This window comes from Rhea americana, unplaced genomic scaffold, assembly GCF_003343005.1.
Source record: "Rhea americana isolate MKP2758 unplaced genomic scaffold, rheAme1 scaffold_92, whole genome shotgun sequence".
NCBI classification, from domain to species: Eukaryota; Metazoa; Chordata; class Aves; order Rheiformes; family Rheidae; genus Rhea; species Rhea americana.
The window spans coordinates 272,852-289,669 of NW_028187111.1; the positions used below are offsets into that span (position 1 = coordinate 272,852).

Below are 16,818 nucleotides of genomic sequence, written 5' to 3' on the forward strand. Positions count from 1 at the left end.
CAAAGCTTTGGAGRTCTTGTGCGTTGAAATATGCTGGGTTTGTGATGCTATTTTTTCCTTCTAGCACATGAGTTGCTTTGAATACACCTTTATCAACTACTGAAATTGAAGACAAAGACAAAAAGTTTTCCCTGGATACTTTTTCTAATTATTGAGGTAGGAAGAGGAGTTAAGGTGGTACGAGGGGGCGACGTCACAAGTAGTCCTTATCAGCTTATTCCCTTATCTCTGAAGCACAGATGACAGCTCTGCCCTCTTAAGTCCAAAAGTTAGTGAGAGGACCTCTGGCTTTTTTCTTTGTGAAAGAATCTCTGACTTCTTCCTCTTCTGTATACAGCACATCAGCTCTTTCAAGTCTAACACTGATCAGCACATTAAAAAGTATAGTGTCGGACATGCCTTCCAGCTGTCGCACATAAAATTATCTAATGTCAATTATATCTTAGATAGTTCTTTAGAATCACATAGAGGTGTGATTCATAAAAAATATGTAATCATTAAGAACTTCATTGGCATGTGTTTGGCCGATGTTGTTGCAGAATTACCTATACGTTCAAGATGATTGTGAATCTAGGTCGATTTCAGAAAAGTGTTTTCTTAATAACTATCCTGAAATGACATTGAGTTTGGACTTTAATCTTGTAAGTTATGTGAAACCTTCCAAAAATACGTATATCACAAACTGCACGAAAATGTCATCTTTATGTAAACAAATTAAAAGTAGTACATGGACAAACATCATAAAAATATGATGTAGCAATAAAAATTTCATTGGGCATCTGGAAAACTAATGTAGAAAGGTTATCACTTACAAAAAGATGATGGTACCAATGACCAGTGTGGCTTGTGGAATAAAGCAACTTGAAGAATATGCCTATTCATATGAGAGACAGTCTGCCAGAGGTTAATAAAGGTATTGGCAACCATCAAAAGCAAAAATTTGGTTTGAAAACATCAGAACAGTAAGAGCTTATTGATAGCTAGAAAAGTCCAGAAAGATGAAAGCAGGATAACCTGAGAGCAGTAATGTTTTCCACTTTGGATAGGAGGACTGATGGCAGGAAAGACTGGTCTTAGCCCAAAATTAGAGTTTCCTGTCCAGCTTCTAGCAGTGTGTTCTAGTCATCCCATGGGTGACACAGAGTGATCCCTCCAGGGGCAAAGGCATTCTTGGAGACTCTGAGTCACATATCCATATTGGAGCTTTTTTTTTTTTTTTTTTTAATTACATCTTATTCTTCCACTAAATGCTTGCTCTCTCATCTACCTTCAGTTCACCAGTTCACATCTTTATGCTTAACCCAGAAGAAGGGCCAAAAAATCGTTGATGCTTATAACCACCACAATGAATAGAGAAGCTCCAGCTTTGAGGAGACAGAAAGAGGGATGATTCCTACCAGACAGTAGCTGCCAAAGAGGTTGTAGCGATGGGTTAGTTCATGTGTAGTAGTTTGGTTAGCTGGGTGAAACTGGTAAAAGTTATGACAGGAAAGGTGAGATAGCCTGACCTGTGTGGGTCCTTCAAACTAAAGTTTCATCATTCCTGGAAAATTAGAGAACTAGCAAAGGAAGCAAACTGTAGAAAACTATACAAAGAATTATTACCTCTAAAGCAGGATTATAATGTCTGGGCAATCACAGAATGCATTGTAGTATTTTTTAAATTCAAGCTACAAAAAGAAATGATCATGTAGAATGTATTTTAAAGATGCTCTCTGGAAAACCTCTCACCTCTTGTATTTTACTACTGACAGCAATTTGTATGTCTTCATTTCAAATGCTTTCTGCTCTTTCCTCAATGTTTTATCTTAGAAACATTCTTTCCAAATCTTTTAACTAAACCTCAACCTGTCCACTCACTATGAAGATCTATTCCTCTTACAATTGTACTTCTTCCATGTGTAAAATGTTTGAATTCACTCTATTTAGCAAATAGAATAGAATTTTCAAAGCATGCACATGCCATATGGGAACAAGAATCTGACTTTATTATTTTAACACTTGTGCCCTTTCTCTCACACTTGTACATGTGTTACATGTTCAGATCTTACAATGCTAAATGCCATATTTTCTTGTAAATTCCTCTGGAGAATTCCATGTTTTTGCAGAAGAGTAGAGCAAAACGGACCAGTGGAGTATTTCAGTAAAAAAATTCTCACTTTCATCTCGTTCATATCTCCCTGCAACTTTATGATTCTAAATTGGGACATTCAGAGCAGACATGCAGTGAAAATTACAATGTTCAAAAATCACCACATACAGGAGACAACACAAAAACCTTCTATGTAATAACCACTTTAATGCATCCGATTAACAGGAGAACTGACCTGAGGCCACAATATAAGCCATTCTTTTTGTTTCTTAATGTAAAAGAATCCATGATAAATTTTTCCCATAAACTCTGAAGTGATGTGTCAGAAAACTGTGAAATTCAGGGAGAGATTTATCTATCAGTTCTAAAATAAAAATATAGATGTGCAAAGTGGAATATTAACAGAAATTAGACACCTGAGCTCAGAAAATTCAATAATAAAAAGAGTAGTTCTGCTACTGCATAACTTTAGACACATCTGTATTTCACAGTGTTGGAATGTCACAATATCTGGTCTGCTGCTTCTACCTGCGCCAGTGCTATGGAAAGCACCCCAGCTCCCCAGCAACCATGGAAGTCAGGCAGACACAATGGAATAAAAGGGAAGAAAATGTCCAGATCTCTCCTGGCTAAGTGAACGAGTATAGTCTCCTACTTAGAGTACTCTTTACCTTGAGTGAGGTGCCTTTTCAAGGTGGAAAGCTTCCTATTCTTCTTAGTAATGTCCTTATCAAATCATTTCTTGAAGTTAAGATGACTCTTTGTCAAGTGCAATGAGTGAGGGACCCTAAATATTTTTCCTCCACTTTATAGCTGTTAGGATATTTATTTGAAAGGTGGGACACTGGGCCAGATTCTCTTCCAGCCAGAGTAAATTACTTGGTCACCAAACCATTAAGTCATTCTCCTTTTGAAAAGAGGCCGGAGTGCTAAGGCTGACAGCTTATACCAGATTCAAACTGTAGTCTCAAAGAGAATGAGGCCAGAACCTGGGAAAGCCTACTAATACATTAAATCAAAGTTCTGAACAAAGATTAGTGGAACTAATACATAAATGAACTACCAGCAAGCAAAGGAGTCTCTGGCTGCAAAGATGGATCTGAGTAATGGTCAAGTTAAGGCTGGAGCACAGTGAGTGGACACAAACAGGAACTAGAAGAGGGCCATGAGCAGTCAAAGCAAAGAAATAACACAGTAGTTCAGTTCTACATTATAATGCTTTGATCAGCAAGAACAAAATGTGGGCTTGCTTCATTAGTTAGTTGATAGGAATGAACTGCCAATCAGTGTAATCCCTTCCTTTCTCTGAAGCTGGATTTGGTGTGTTTCATCTACTGTATACTTTTGTTTCATTAGGAGAAATGGAACATACAGTACCAGGCTCTAAATGTCTTTCTGCAGGCCTGGTACCCCCAGTGAGAATGCTTGCCAAACAGACACACAGGTGAAGGAAGTGGAAGATTTTTAACTGCAGAATCTTGGTTTGGACATGCCTACAGGCATTGCCAAGAGGCTCAGGATCCTCAAACAAGTTTAAGAAGCTTTAGGAGTTTATGTATAAAATTTAGTTCATCATATTGTTTCTGAAAATGTCTTACATTTCATACTCTCTGATATTGAAATGATTTTTCCCACTGCCCCAAAGTTCTCATGAATGAGAAGCAGAGAGGGGCATCAGGTCCACCACTAGCATGAGAGAAAATACAGACATTGAAAGTCCTCTCCATCTTTACATGTATAAATTCAGAATGATTTGTGAAAACTGGAGTACAATGCAATCTTAAAAAATGCATCTAAGTCCTTTAAGTGCAAATCATTTCTCTGAACTGAAAAAAAAAACAGTAATTGAATCTTTACCTGATCTGCATGCTTAGAGAATGCAGCTGGGCTATTAATCATCGAACAAATGTAAAATAATAAATCACTTACTGTAAGACTCCTTCCTCCAAGAAAAATAGGTGAGCATGCACCAGTAACAGCTACTTGGGACTGGCATTTTCTTGCACATCTAGGGCTTTCAGGAGTCCATGAAAAGCTGGGTAAAAATTATGAGTTCTTGAGAGTTGCTATTCCCACTTTATTTTATCTTATTTTTCTCATAATTGCTATAGTTGAATCCATGGCAGGACTCCTAGCAAATGGAACTGTCTTGTCTGTCAGTTCAACTAGCTGCATGAGGAGCAAAATATTGTCCTCCTATGACATGATTATGATCTTTCTGCATTTATCCAGGTTCTGTTTTCAGTCCTGGATGATGCTCAATTTGTTGCTAAGTTTGGTCTACCCAGCTTCCTAATATATGGAAAATATTTTTTTTCTTTCAAGACAGTTTTTGTCTTCCTGAATTGCTCCATCTGCTGGTTTACTGCCTGGCTTAGCATCTTCTATTGTACCAAGGTTGCCATTTTTACACAGTCTTTCTTTTTCCAGGTGAAGCAAAGAATTTCCAGTCTTATGCCCTGGATACTAATAACATCATCTCTTTTTTTCCTTTGCAACCTGTCTTCCTTTCTTCTGGGATATCTACAATGTGCACAACAACTTACTACACCATTAACTGTGACAAACTCTTCAGAAAGCAGAGCCACAATGAAAACTAGTTTGTTTTTATTGATTCTTGTCTGTAACACTGGCATAGCCTTGCCTTTGATAGTTTTGTTGTTTCAAGTATTCTGCTAATTAGAGACAGATGCAAAATAATGCAACTGGCCTCAAGGATCTGTGCTTAGAGGCCCAGATAGGTGCCATAAAGCCAGTCTTCTCCTTCCTCATCCTGTATGTTATACATTTTATTGCTTTGGTTCTCATTTCTTCCAACATGTTCTTACCTTTCAGCATCTGGGAAGCCATATGTGTAGCTGCCTGTCCTGCAGAACACTCTATAATCTTAATCTGGAGTAACCCCAAATTTTGAAAGCTGCCAGTTAGGATTTGGCACCACACAAACTGTCGAATGAGACCTAGATCCATGTAAAAGCACGTGAGCTAGGCTGGGCTTTCTAGTTTAGATCTACATGAATTAAATCAAAGTCACTGGAGGTATAAAATAATAGAAACTTGAATGAGTAGCTTTTATGGCATTGATCTGGAATCACAAAGATGCTAGGAATGTAAGATTTTGCTTATTTTAATATGAATCTTTTAATGAAGATTTCTGTGAGTTTTCTCCTATTTTGAAAAGTGATTGACTGTAAAGGCAAGTAATTATGGATATTAGACCAAAAGATTCAGGAATTTCTTTCTGACTCCTATATCATTTTCAAGCACTTGGATATATTTGTTGATACTAGAAGCATCTTTAAGGTCTCCGACTGATTCAGTAAAGATTTCAAAGTTGTGTTGTGTAATTCTTTTTTGGCACAGGAATTTCCTCCTATGAGGAAAGGCTGAGAGAGCTGGGCCTGTTTAGCCTGGAGAAGAGAAGATAGAGAGGGGATCTTATTAATGTCTTCAAATACCTTGAGGGAGGATGTCAGGAGGAAGGGGCCAGACTCTATTCAGTGGTACCAAGTGACAGGACACGAGACAATGGGCACAAATGCAGGAAGTTCCACCCAAATACAAGGAAGAATTTCTTGACTGTGAGAGTGACGGAGCACTGGAACAGGTTACCCAGAGAGGTTGTGGAGTCGTCTTCTCTGGAGATATTCAAAGCCCACCTGGATGCAACCCTGTCTAACATGCTCTAGGTGACCCAGCTTGAGCAGGGAGGTTGTACTAGATGATCTCCAGAGGTCCCTTCCAACCACAACCATTCTGTGTGATTCTGTGATTCCTAGGCTTTAGGATTAAATTAGATTCTCCTGAACAAATCACAGATTTCAGCAGAGTCCAAAACTCAAACTCAGCATATTATTGTTTTGCTAGGACCGGAATTTTATTACTCTATTCAGATGCAATATGAGGTTATATTCCCTTAAGGCGATCATCACTGAAATTGTTTTCATATGTGGTCTTTTGAAATGTTCAGAAGTCTGCTTGAGCCCTCTATTGATTAGCATTGGACTAACTCTTTCCTTATTTATAATAATTGGTTTTGATGTTGCCACAGTCAAGCTGTTTGAAACAGTTTATGTGTATTTAATCTGAGTTTATACTGGAATGTGATTTTTTTATTATTATTTTAAAGTACTGGAGTAAAGAATTTTATGTACTAGAGTCTTTCTTCCCCTTACGACATCAGCTGTCGGATAGGTACCGGAAGTGAACTGCAGGCATTTAACAAAGCCAGTGAAAGTCCAGGACATGGCAATGACACCATTTTTAGGGAAGCATCTATGACAAGCTGTGGTTCCAACTAACCACCATCAAATACAGATTTTGGAGGGTTTATTCCATACCCTCCACGGGGTTCCCTTTGCTAGCTTTATGGAAAGAACCCCACGTCTCTCTGACCACAGAATCAAATGAGACATGTAGCTTGATCAACCCATAAAATAGGTCTTTTGGCCTGCTCCAGGGTGAGTTACCTGGCTGTTCCACAGGGACTTCCTGAACAGTCTGTATCACATGATTGTTTTTCCTCATTTGCAAATGAAATGCCTAACCCTATTCCTTAGCAGACGTGAAATTTGAAAGATTCCTGTTTTGCTTTTCACACACTTTTAACTGGTCTCCTCTCAACAGCTTTCTTTTCACATGGAGTTAAGTGAAGAAGTTACCTGTGCATCAGCTTAAGTTCTGGAACCATAGAGGGAAAGTGAACAGAAATACAGGAAGGGAATATACATGCTCTACCTTCTAGTACACCTTTCTTTTTCTTACCGTGCTATCTGATGCATCATTAAGAAATTCTATGTAAAATATATTTTGTCTAGAAACTGTCCTAAATCCTTGGTGTTCTACTTGACAAGTCATTAAACAAGCTTGAGAAACATTTGTTCTGGGAGAAAAAAAAATGTAGTCTTGTAGTAGTCTTGTAGCAGAGTCTACGGTTCTTTGAAATCATCCATTTCATCTGGTAGTAGATATTCTTCTTTCTTTGCTCTCCCAAATAAGGTTTGTTTGCAAGCTGGAAGTCATTGGTTTTGATACCCCCCTTTTTTGGACTTACCTGTGTTCCTAACCAGTTTTTAACCTGAAGAAAGTTTGAAATTTGTCTTATCAAATCCTTCTAAAATGTCCAACTCTTTCCAGATACACCTATGCTACCTAGGGACACTCTCAGCTCTATTTAAAATCTGTAGGGTAAATCACATCAGCAAACAAGTTCACAGCTCATTCTCTTCTGACATTAGAATTTGATTATAAAAACCTTTTTGTCTTGTAGCTGTTTCCACTAGTAATTCAGAAAAAAATACAAGATTTTCTAGGAAGTTGCTTAAACGTAGGCCAATATTTGAAACAAAGTTGTTTTCCAGTAAATAGACTTTTCTGTATTTCTGTAAGTTACCAGTTTTATCAAACTTTTATCTTTCTTTTTGCCTGAAGAGTTACTGAATAACTAATTCCTGCTGAGCTACTATATGTTGTAAAATTACAACATTGTGAATTTATTTTAGTAAGGTTTATTGTAAGCTTTTGTATTTCTTTGTAGAAAACACGAAAATTATTTCTGTTATACCACATGAGTCTACTGACTACGGGATACTGATGAACTTGTACTCAGTCGGCTTCGATCAAAATGGCTAAGAAAAGGAATCAAGATCAGAACCTCAATTTTTTAGTACTATAAATGTATTCAAAAAGCCTGTAAATCACTAGTAAATAATAACATCCTTCATAATGATGGGAAATCAATAATTTAGTAATTCAGAGAAAAAAGGGCAACAACAGAACACTTGCCAGGTACTACGCACATGTTTCCTAAAAGAACGTGTTTTCAAAGTAATGAAACAATAATTTGATTGTAGTCATTAGCTCAGGGCAATAATGCATTGAGATAGTTGACAGCTTGTTATAAGCACCTTCTCTGATTTTCTGACCCATAAGCACAGCTTATGGACTTCATAACTGAAATGCTGGAAAATACGCTATGGAGCCTATTTTCGGTGTCCATCAAAATATGAATTTAAAAAACAGGAAAGCCCATAATGAATTACTTTTAACAGTGCACAGATATAGCCTCTTCATCACACACTTTCTTGAAAGAAACACTAATATACACATATATGTACAGGTATACTGTACAATAGTGCTTTATACCTCTGAAGGCAGGGCTTCAACATTAGACAGGATAGATAATTTAAAAAAAAACATATTTATTTAAAACATATTTTAAAAAGGTGTGATTTTCTCCATTACACTTCATTCACGAACATGGGAATCTTCATGTGGTTTAATTTGTGTGGACATGGAAATGCAACTTTTACCCATGCCTAAAATAGTGTATCTAATATGGCAGGTTTTAGGACAAGCCCTGTTTTGATGTTTATTTAGGCCAAATTGCTTGAGCTCTCTTTGCACGCATCTTATCACTGTTTACTTAAAGAGAGAAACCTCTTAGAATGGTATCTTTGTTGCATGAAGTGGAATTAAAATGATGATCCTGTTCAACTTTTTCATCCTGTTCAACTTTTTCACCAATGACCTGGATGAGGGGATGGAGTGCCTCCTCAGCAGGTTAGCTGATGATACCAGGAGGAGTGACTGATAAACCAGAGGGCTGTTCTGCCATTCACAGAGACCTGKACAGGCTGCAGAGCTGGACAGAGAGGAACCTCATGAGGTTCAACAAGGGCAAGTGCAGAGTCCTGCACCTGGGGAGAAATAACCCTAGGCACCAGTACAAGTTGGGGGCTGACCTTTTGGAGAGCAGCTCCGCAGAGAAGGACCTGGGAGTGCTGGTGGATGACAAGCTGACAGAGAGCCAGCAATGTGCCCTTGTGGCCAAGAAAGCCAAAGGTATCCTGGGGTGTATTAGGCAGAATGTTACCAGCAGGTCGAGGGAGGTGATCCTGCCCCTCTACTCAGCCCTGGGGAGGCCTCATCTCGGGTGCTGCGTCCAGTTCTGGGCTCCCCACTACCAGAGAGACATGGAGGTACTGCAGAGAGTCCAGCTTAGGGCTACAAAGATGATCAGAGGGCTGGAGCATCTGCCCTATGAGGAACGCCTGTGAGAGCTGGGCCTGTTGAGCCTGGGGCAGAGAAGACTGAGGGGGGATCTTATCAGTGTGCATAAGTACCTGAAGGGAGGGTGTCAAGGGGATGGGGACAAACTCTTTTCAGTTGTGCCATGTGACAGGACAAGAGGCGACGGACAGAAAATGAACCACAGGAAGTTACACCTGAACGTGAGGGGGAATTTCTTCACAGTGAGAGTGACAGAGCCCTGGAACAGGTTGCCCAGAGAGGTTGTGGAGTCTCCTTCTCAGGAGATATTCAAGGCCCACCTGGATGCAACCCTTTCTAGCATGCTCTAGGTGACCCTGCTGAGTGGGTAGGTTGGACTAGATGATCGCCAGAGGTGCCTTCCAACCTTACTAATTCTATGATCTAAACAATTAACATTTAAATTTTTTTCCTCTACTCTACTAAATGGAACTCTGCCTTTCTTTTTTGCAACCTGGAATGTTATGCTAGGCTCAGAGAGCAAAAAAGTGTGATATTTATCACCTTCAGATTATTACAAACATATATTTTCAATGAATTTAAAGTATACCATAGATAAAAGTTCCAGTTCATAATGATAATATATATGTTTTTATGGAAGCCTAGGAGCTGTTAACATCAGTTCCTCCAAGAATGCAGAGAATTTCTGGCAAATTGAATTTTCTTCAAAATGTAGTTTATTGAAACAGAAACACAATAAAGGTGCATTTACAGTATGTATGATATTCATATGGATTCCTTGATCCCTTATTTTGAAGGAAAGAAATAGAGAACTGAGTAGAAAACCCAATATTTCTAACAAAAAATGTTCATTTCAATACAACTCAGCTTCTGGACAGAGAAAAGAGAAAGTGTGCACGCATGCATGCATTCCAGAAAGTAATTTTTTGGGTCAAATCCTTTGTCTGCAGAAAGCAGTTTTCTGAGGATGCTAAATTTAAGCTTCTTCATCATGTATAGACATTCAGGTTTGAAAAGCTGAAGTGACATATACTGGCATTAATAATACAAAGGGAATTAGCTACCAATTTTTTTTCTGACATAGGTTGAATAAACTCTGAAAAGATCCCATGCATAAGAATGAGACATGAAGCAACTCACACATACAAAAGTGTGGAGAAGAAATTAAAAGGAAAACAAACAAGACACATAACAAGTACAGGAGACAGTCATCAAGGGGTCAGAGAACAGCTGGAGGAAAAAAATATATATTATTTATGAGCACAAGTGACCAGAAATCCAAACTAACTGAGGGAGCTGCTGTTTTCCTTGGAATGAGAGAGGGAGTCACCATAATTAATACCCTGTATTGTTTTTTTTCAACAGTTGAGTACATACTTCTTCCACTTTTTTGTAGGAAGTCACCAAATTTCTCAGCTCCTGTTTCCAGAGTCTGGATGAGCAGGATCATCAAAATCTTCACTGCCTCACACTTTCCTTCCAACCAGAGGCAGGATCATAAGGATACTATGTCAGTTCTCAAGGGATTGGTTTTTTTTAAGTCAAACCTGGCTCATCAAGAAAAGGAGCAGAGAGGGACAGCATGTTCACAGATGTTCCAGTTGTTGAAAAAACAATATAACTTTTCTAAGGATGCAAGAAAGCAGGAGGAGGACAGTGAATTACAGAAAATTTTCAGACACCTCTGGACTTCATCTGCACATTTGAAAAAGGATTAAAAAGCTGTCTATTTGAGGAATTCACTTTTTTTGTTTTACTTTTTTTTAGCAGAATAACTTAATCTTATACTTGCACCATAAACAGGGCAGGTTTTTGTATATTCCTATGCTCATTAAACACAAATGAGTTTTAAGAATTGAGTGATGAAGCTCCATCTCCGATCTTGTACGTGCCTAATATTTTAAGATGAATAACTGAGTGCAAGATAATCTTTTATTCTGAAACTACATTGTGTGGGAATAATATAATGGTATAATTATTGGTATTGGTGATTTACTTTCACACTATATATATATATATGTATATATATATATAGTTTTATACACTTAATAGATAGTTTTTAAGATTGAATAATTTTAGCTTCCATATTTGTGAGGAAAACTTTTTTATGATTAAATAAAATCTTATGTATACTCTGTTTAATCCTGTATCTTTTTCATCAGATAACACTGTATTATTGACTGAAGTGCTTTGCATTTCATATGCAAACTTACATGCATGTGGTATCTATGTGGATCTTTCACAAATTATTTGTATGAATTTTCTGAACAAAAATGTTTTTGATTGTGAATTCTAAAAACAATATGACTATTGTAGCTGCTCTTTTAGCTAGTCTATTGTAGGTTTTGTTCTTCTCTACTGTTGAGTTCATCAGAACACTCACAAGCTGTAGTATGTGCTTGTTCTATGTCCACCAGAGGGAGTCAGAGATACCAAGTCTGAACATACTTCGAACAGCTAAATATTTAGAGAAAGACTGCAGAGGAATTAACTCGACAAACTATATTATCAGTCTCATGTATGGGCATCATTACATAAATAGGTTTGCTGTTCTTCAGAGGTAACTTTTTATCTTTCACTGAAATGAATTTGTGAAAACTCTTAGGTATCCATGTTTCTAACAAGAAGAAATATAGTATCTCAGCCTTACACATTAAAATTACGTGATTGTGATCTGTTCCTCTAGTTATTGTTGCACTGTTTTGTGCCTTTGTGACTTGCGAGCAATAACTCAGCCTAAGCAAAGGTGTTGTTAAATATAAAGATACGTCATTGTTACTCTGTTAGGAGAAACAACTGTATTTTCTTCAGGTCAGAAGAGGACTTAACCTTTAGTGTTTTCCTGATATAGCGTGTTGTAAGAAAGCCATATTCTAAACAGATGTCCAAAAAAAGACAGGAAGAAACTTGTAAAATTCACTAGATCTCTCATTCTTTGTCTTAGAAGTTTATTGGTGCCTCAAGTTTCAGTTCTGCAAGGACCAAGAAGTCCTCTAACCTATTTCTTGCTTGAATTCTGGTGAGATTAAGAAAACCTAAATCAAGCAGCATATACATTCTCTATGCATTTTGTCCTGCCCATACCAAACCTCAACCAACGGAGTATAGCAGCTCCAAAGAGTTAATAGGAAAGGAATGTGGTTCTCCCTATTTTCATAGTGTACGATCTAGAATACTTCCTCAAGGAACAGAGGACCTGCAAGATAGTATGCAAACAAGCGTCTCAGAAATTTTCTTTACCAGCAGAATGTTGACTATGCTCTGAGTGTGCAAAGAAAAGAGGCTCTCTCCATACTCTTGGTGAAGACACTTTATAAGGTGATACTAACTGGACACAACAGAGAATATGACTGCCACTTACTATTAAGTGCCTTGGGCTAAGAGAGCAGATTCCTTGTTTCCAGTTCCTGTTCTATCCATGGATTATGAAATTTACCTGAAACATTTACTGGATATTTATCCAATAAATTTTATTAGACTTTCGTATAGTGAAAAAAAAAAAAAACAGGTATAATCCTTCATGCAGAGACTGAAGTGTCCCCTCTAGGAATGTGACAAAGCGTCATATTCATGTTTTGGCTATAAACCCTTGCCTTACCTCTTTGCAGGACAGCTTAAGTTCTTCAGTAGAACAATTATAGCTGTTCTTTCGTTGTACATAGAGTGCTGTTTCCCTTCCAGGATCCTAAGGCTTTGTTTTACAAAATCAGTTGCATATGACTGCAACAGCCTTGGTTATTGATATTAGCCAGATCTATTCTACTCTAGTCCATGACCCTTAATTTTGCTTTTGTAGACTGTTCACGCAGCAGTACACAGCAGATCCAGTTTAACTGGCACAGTTAAGCTGTAACGGCTTTCTGTGAAGCCTTTCCTAATTCTCTTGTTGCCTATTCTTTCTGGGAACAAGATGGAGTTGTACAGAGAGATGACACATAAGTTAAACTCAGAGTTAAATGATCCAAACAGAATATGCAAAAAGCCATTCACTGTAATTTTCATCATCATGATTGCTAGCTGGGCTTTTACAATCAAAGCATTCTTTTCTGAGCTGAGAGAAGTGGAAAATCTTCTTCTATGTTTGCAGCTTTCCAAGAGATCCACAACTGTGTCTTCATCTCTGGGCATATATCTTAAGAGCACTAGGATCATCCTGATTTTAGTTTGATTAACACCAGTATACACAGGTGGCACTTATGAAAGTGGATACATACTTTCTAGACAGGATCTTAAAAATCTGATTAATCAATTATTTTAATAATAATCATTGTTAGAACATCTTATTTTATATATATAATACATTAGTAATAATAACCATGTGGTTTGCAGTGTCTCAGCACAGAGAAAGATACAACTTATTTTAGAAATCTAGCTTTTTTTTTTTTTTTTGTAATTTATCTTACTGCTTTTCAGCTTTTAAAATTATAATCATTTTTATATGTCTGAATATTTTTACTCTAACTTTACATAAATGTTTTTCTATTTTATATCTTCTTGTGATCACCATCTCATAAACATTCACTCTTTTTCTTTCTTATATACACACACACAAACCGAGCAAGATTCATTGACCTTAAGACCATAGGAGACCACTTCAACCATTAAACTGTATCCTGGAAACTATTTCTCTACTCACATCCATAGACACCCATATAAGCCATTCACAGAAACTCACACAGAATAAGCTTTTGCAACATGGTCTAGTGATGATATTTTTGGCAAAATGTTCTCCTGCTAAACTAGTGAGCACAAAAGGATAGATATTATTTTTTAAATTTTTGATAATCTTCTTTCCTACTCCTTTGTCTTCCTTGAAATGTTTTTCTTTCCTATTCTACCAAATATAATTATTTTTATCCATATTCCTCCTGTACTGAATAGGGTTCACTCACACACTCTAAATGTAACTACAAAATGAAAAGAGAATTAAAATATTAGCAATAATAAATCACTGTCACTGCAGGAAGCAAATATGCTAACATCATGAGCATAAGTAGAATATTGATTATGAACTGACTTGCATGCCAAAATCAACATCTGAAAGCATTTTCTTAAGCCAGAACTCAGTTATTTTCAGTCTTGCTCTTTCTGAATCTTTCTTTGATATATAGGCCAAAAAAAAAAATAAAAAAATAAAAAAATAAATAAAAAAAAAAGAAGAAGAACAAATATACAGTCATGCTCTAGTAAAACCTTTTATCTCAGAATAATTCTTACTGGAACTCTAGTTTATCAGGGAAGAGGCTTCCTTTAGTTTCTAAAATGCACTGTAACAATAAAATGACTTCTGTAAAGTCATTTCCCACCACCCCAACAGCATTCTGAGTCAGAGTTCACTTGGATCAAATAGAAACTGAAGCTCTGATTCTTCCCTTTGCTCCATCTTCAATTTTGTAACTATGACTGTGTTTGTGTGAAATGCTCCAATCACTTCTGACTAGATGCTCTATATCCTTCAGTGCACTTCTTTAGTCTGATTTTAGCTGTGATTCTAAAGAAGTTCTAGTACAGCCTGTAGCTTGTAACAAATATCATGAGACATTACTATATTAATCATTACCACACAGCTCCAAAGACACACTATTACATATATGTGGAAAAGTCAAACTGGAAAAATAGAAGTTCTTTATTTTTTATTTTGTTGGAGTGTTGCTGTTTTTTGCTGTCTTATGGTTTTTTAGATTGATATCTATAATAGGCAATTAAGTCAGATCATAGCATATTTTAATGACAAGCTGGAACCATGGTTCATGTTCCTTTTTTCCCCACTTATTCTCTGTATCTTATTGTCTCCATCTACAAGATGTGAAGACAGTATGGCCTCCAGCACTGCTGCGGGAGGTAATCTCCTGCCTGGACCCACAGAAGACTCCTATAAGTGAATATAAATATGCAAGGACATGTCTATGCCCTGATCCCCAGCAAGGCCAGCATTAGCAGCTGTATGTTAGTGCCTATACTGCTTTTCTATGTATGTTTGTGGAGGGGGAGGAGAAAGAAAGAGATCCATCAACCTTCCAGTTGACTTAAGGCATTGGACTTGAAGTGGTGGAGAACCTCTAGAGGTTTATGGGTTCATGTTACATCATACCTTCAGCTCACCAAAAACTGATGTTAGAGGAAGATGATATTAATAGCACCACACATAATGCTGTTAAGCCAGTTGTCATCCCAGGGTAGCTGGCGTGGATATACCAAAACAGCATGTAGGTTCCAGAAAGAAATCTGAGCCACTAGCCACCATGTGTTGGTGTTCTGAGTCACAGCAGTCCCCACAGTGGTACTCAGGAGACCTAGGGAAGGGGTCCAGGTCCAGCAGCCAGCTGACAGTGGTTTTGTGCATTTGTTGGCCTATCCAGAGGTTTTCATTCATGTGGAAATGCTTCTGCACACCAAACCAACCTCCAAGTGTTCAAATGAGAAGTGCCTTTCAGCAAGCTCCTTCATGTGTCTTCGAACATATTTAGGGATTTAATGGTGTTTCCCAGCACAGACACCCCTCAAAGTCTTTGAGGTGGCAGAAGTGAGGGGTCTGGGACTCCTGCTGTCAACTGCTCTATGGAATTTTCTAGTGTTTGGGGGAATGTGATACCCAGACCTGGTACTTTTGGGTACCACTGGCTCTACCATGGTACCCAAGTGGCTCAGGAAGAGAGTCCAAGTCTACTAGCTACCTCATATTTGTTGGCTTTTTGGACCTCAGCTGTCCTTGTGCCACTATCTATATTCCTTCAGAAGGGAGTCTCCCTCCATCAGGCACCACTCTTTCCCTCACATTTGGGGGCGCAGTTGATCCCATCACATCCCCAGTAGGCTCAGAGCACTGTTTTGGTTTCACGAGTTGCCTGGCAAGAGCTTTGTACCTTTCTGTAGCCTAATGTGATATTTTTCAGTGTGGTACCACACAGATTCAGATGCAGATGACCGTGGTTTCTTTCTCCCTTCAGCCTCTATGCGCCTTTTTTGAGGTTTATAAGTCAAATCTGAGATCTGCTGAAAACGTGATTGTGTCTTTCAAATATTTGGTATCATGTTTCCTAACAATAACATTCTAGAAGGAGCATCTGCCCCTGCACACATTCAAATTCTCCATGTTATAAGTAGTAAATCTCAGAACTATTACAGACCCAGATGCCTGAGATCTGTAATGGTATCTGGCTGACAACTGTTCCAACTAGACAGAAAGCAATCAGAAAACCAGTGACAAGTCAGGAATTCAGCAAAATTAATCCTTCTGAATCAGCTACTCCTACAATCATCAGAGGTGAATCATTTAGCAATAGTTCCTGTTCTAAAAGCCTCAGTGGCAATTCAACACAACACACTCTCCAGAATACAACACAAGCTAAGGCAGACTATTACATAAAGGGGGGGGAGCTTGGGGAAAGAAGAGAAATTGAAGATTAAACAACAGAATTTGGGGAATCTGCATGATGTATTATGGGATGCTTAGGAGAATGGCCAAAGGCAGGGAAATGGAACAATCCACCTGGGAAGTCCAATGGGAAAATGGAGCAAAGCGAAGTACGTAAAGAGCCAGCCACACATAATCAGTAACTTTGTCTGGCAAGTCCCTGCAGCTGATCACCACAGCCTGTTCTATCTTCTTAATAAATTCTACTTCTAACTGTTTTTATGTGAATGTGCTCTTTTTTTCCTGTTTGTATGTGGTCTTCCATAAATTTCAAGCTGGACTTGTGGGTGAGTAGGACAAG

At 37.9% G+C, this 16,818-nt stretch overlaps 1 protein-coding gene across 1 annotated transcript; it reads left to right on the plus strand.

The window, feature by feature from the left end:
- The first annotated feature begins 830 nt into the window (after window positions 1-830).
- On the plus strand, window positions 831-5,066 carry LOC146584473 (taste receptor type 2 member 40-like). Its single transcript, XM_085324602.1, is given in 7 exon segments — window positions 831-903; window positions 4,105-4,401; window positions 4,404-4,576; window positions 4,578-4,632; window positions 4,635-4,745; window positions 4,748-4,771; window positions 4,774-5,066. Coding segments are annotated over 7 exon segments (1,026 nt in total).
- The last annotated feature ends 11,752 nt before the right edge of the window (window positions 5,067-16,818 follow it).